Genomic DNA, 2,268 nt, shown 5'->3' on the forward strand with positions numbered 1-2,268 from the left:
TTCTAAATTCGCGCTACGCCCTTACTATGAGGTCTTTCACATAATAATTTCCTTGTGAAGGTGGGAGAGTCTCCAAGTCAGAATGTGCTGCAATCACCAGGAAAGTACAGATTTGTTCGGAAACGCGGACAAACGTTGAACGGTCGCGAGCAGCGATTGACTTTAAATGTCTACGGTGGACTCCGTCAAATGTTCCCGCACTGGAGTAGGCTGGATTGCTTCGAAGCGGCGGGAACCCTCACGGGTTCATCTTGTTCAACTGTAAAAAAGTTGAGAAAGGATCACGAGACAGGTAGGCGTAATTGTCCCCCCCCCCCTCCGTTCGGGAAGTGGGATTTTCTGCCATCTGCTTACTTGTTGCAGGTGTAAAACCCGTGACTCCGGGCAAGCACAGACCTAAGCCTGACGACACTAAGCGCGAGAAGGTGTATGGTAGTTGGGTTTGGACAGCAATCCGTCACAAAGTCCACATGTTCTACCGACACAAGATTCCGCCGACGGCCAAGCGCATCCTGGCTGCGGTGAAGGCCGACCCTTTGCTCCCCAGCAACTTCACCCTGCGCACCATGCAGCGCATACTGCGCGACATTGGCTTCAGGTACATGAGGCGCAGCCGGAAGAGCATTTTGTTGGAGCGAGAAGAACTTATTGTCTGGCGACGGGATTATCTCATCAAAATGAAACAATTTCGGCGGGAAAAACGCAACATTGTGTATCTTGACGAAAGCTACGTTAACCAGAGGTACACTACGTCGCACGCATGGTACGACACTGGCATCCAATCGTACCGCGACGTGTACCGGGAGGGCCTAACTTCTGGTCCGAACACGCCATCAGGTAACCCCCCCCCCCCCTTCCCTATTTTCCCGTTTCCTCTCTTCTCCTTCGAAAGTTAACTGTCGTGTATATTTACAGGAAAAGGTGGCAGATTTGTTTTATTGCATGCCGGTAGTGCGTCAGGCTTTGTGAGTAATGCAAAGCTTGTTTTTGTCGCCACCAAAGCAAAGCGCGTCGCAGGTGGAACACATCATGATGAAATGTGTGCGAAGCGCTTCACCAAATGGTTTAAAGAGCAACTAATGACAAATATCCCAGCCAACTCTGTTATCGTGATGGACAATGCGTCCTACCATTCTGTTTTGAAGGTTTGATACACGATAGCTCGTACTTATAACTGAGTCTTTTTCACCATTTTAAAATATTTTCTGCTTTTTAGGATCGGGCGCCAACGATGGGCGACCTCAAGAAAGACATTGTAGCATATATGGTTGACAAGAATATTCCCTGCGATGAGAAAAAGCAGACGAAAGCTGAAATGATAGCAGTAATTAAGGAAAGGGGCATTCAAAAACGGTAATGTTTTTAATTCCTTTTTCTTCTCTCTCACCAGCCAAGGTACAAAAGTGCTTATTTTTGTCGATGTTTTTTTCTACAGGTACGAAATCGACGAGCTGGCAAATAGTCATGGGCACACAGTGCTCAGGCTACCCCCATATCACTGTGAGCTTAATCCTATTGAACTGGTCTGGGGTTCGTCGTAATAACCCTTGTTGAAGTTGAAGTTGAAGAAGGGGTTCTTTGAAGGGGTATGTCGCCCTGAACAACTGCCAATTCACCATGGTGTCCGTCGCTAAGCTCATCGACGAAGCATTCGACACCATCACCCCGGAGAAATGGAATGCCTGTGTAGAGCACGTTATGAAGCGAGAGCAGGAGATGATGGAAATCGACCACATCGCGGACGAGTTCTTCGACAACCCCACACAGTTCGTAATAAATCTAGAGGACGACTCAGCTGAGGTGAGACATCAACTGCATGCACGATAAAGTCGTTGCTCGGATTTTTCTTAACCTGTTTTCGTTATTTCAGGATGAAGATGATGTGCCCGACGAATGGGTATCAGACAACGACGAAATATTTGAACAGCCGTTGGAAGAGTATGAAAACTTTGAGGAGGAAGAGGTGGACGACCCCGAAGACACCCTTGCCATGCCTCTGGATGAATGATTCCGCCCCCTCCCCTCTCCCTCCCCGGGCCTTTCACTTAATTCCCTATATGTTTCATTATGACTCAATATTTCTGATTTCTTAGGTATTTAAAAAAATGTTGTTCTATCAATAAATAATTTAAAAAGTGCTCATACTTGTCCTCCTTTTGTGAAGTTTTCCGAATGATGCTTTCTATTGAACGGGTAGTCGTACGAACACGATTCAAATTTCTAGGGAAGTTTTTCAGGCGGATCGTCAGTATACTTTTAGTCCTTTCA

The 2,268-nt window shown here is 46.7% G+C and overlaps 1 protein-coding gene across 1 annotated transcript in view; it reads left to right on the plus strand.

Annotated features, from left to right (window-relative positions):
• Nucleotides 1-1,541, plus strand: part of LOC113215480 (uncharacterized) — a 25,255-nt gene extending 23,714 nt beyond the window's left edge. Inside the window, exons 6-9 of the mRNA XM_052268394.1 lie at nt 364-837; nt 916-1,145; nt 1,217-1,353; nt 1,436-1,541. Of these exons, the coding sequence (XP_052124354.1) occupies nt 364-837; nt 916-1,145; nt 1,217-1,353; nt 1,436-1,541 (947 nt within the window). The remainder of the gene's footprint in view (nt 1-363; nt 838-915; nt 1,146-1,216; nt 1,354-1,435) is intronic.
• Nucleotides 1,542-2,268: the final 727 nt, after the last annotated feature.

The sequence above is a fragment of the Frankliniella occidentalis genome, unplaced genomic scaffold, assembly GCF_000697945.3.
Source record: "Frankliniella occidentalis isolate FOCC.00 unplaced genomic scaffold, Focc_3.1 Scaffold68, whole genome shotgun sequence".
Taxonomy (NCBI): Eukaryota; Metazoa; Arthropoda; class Insecta; order Thysanoptera; family Thripidae; genus Frankliniella; species Frankliniella occidentalis.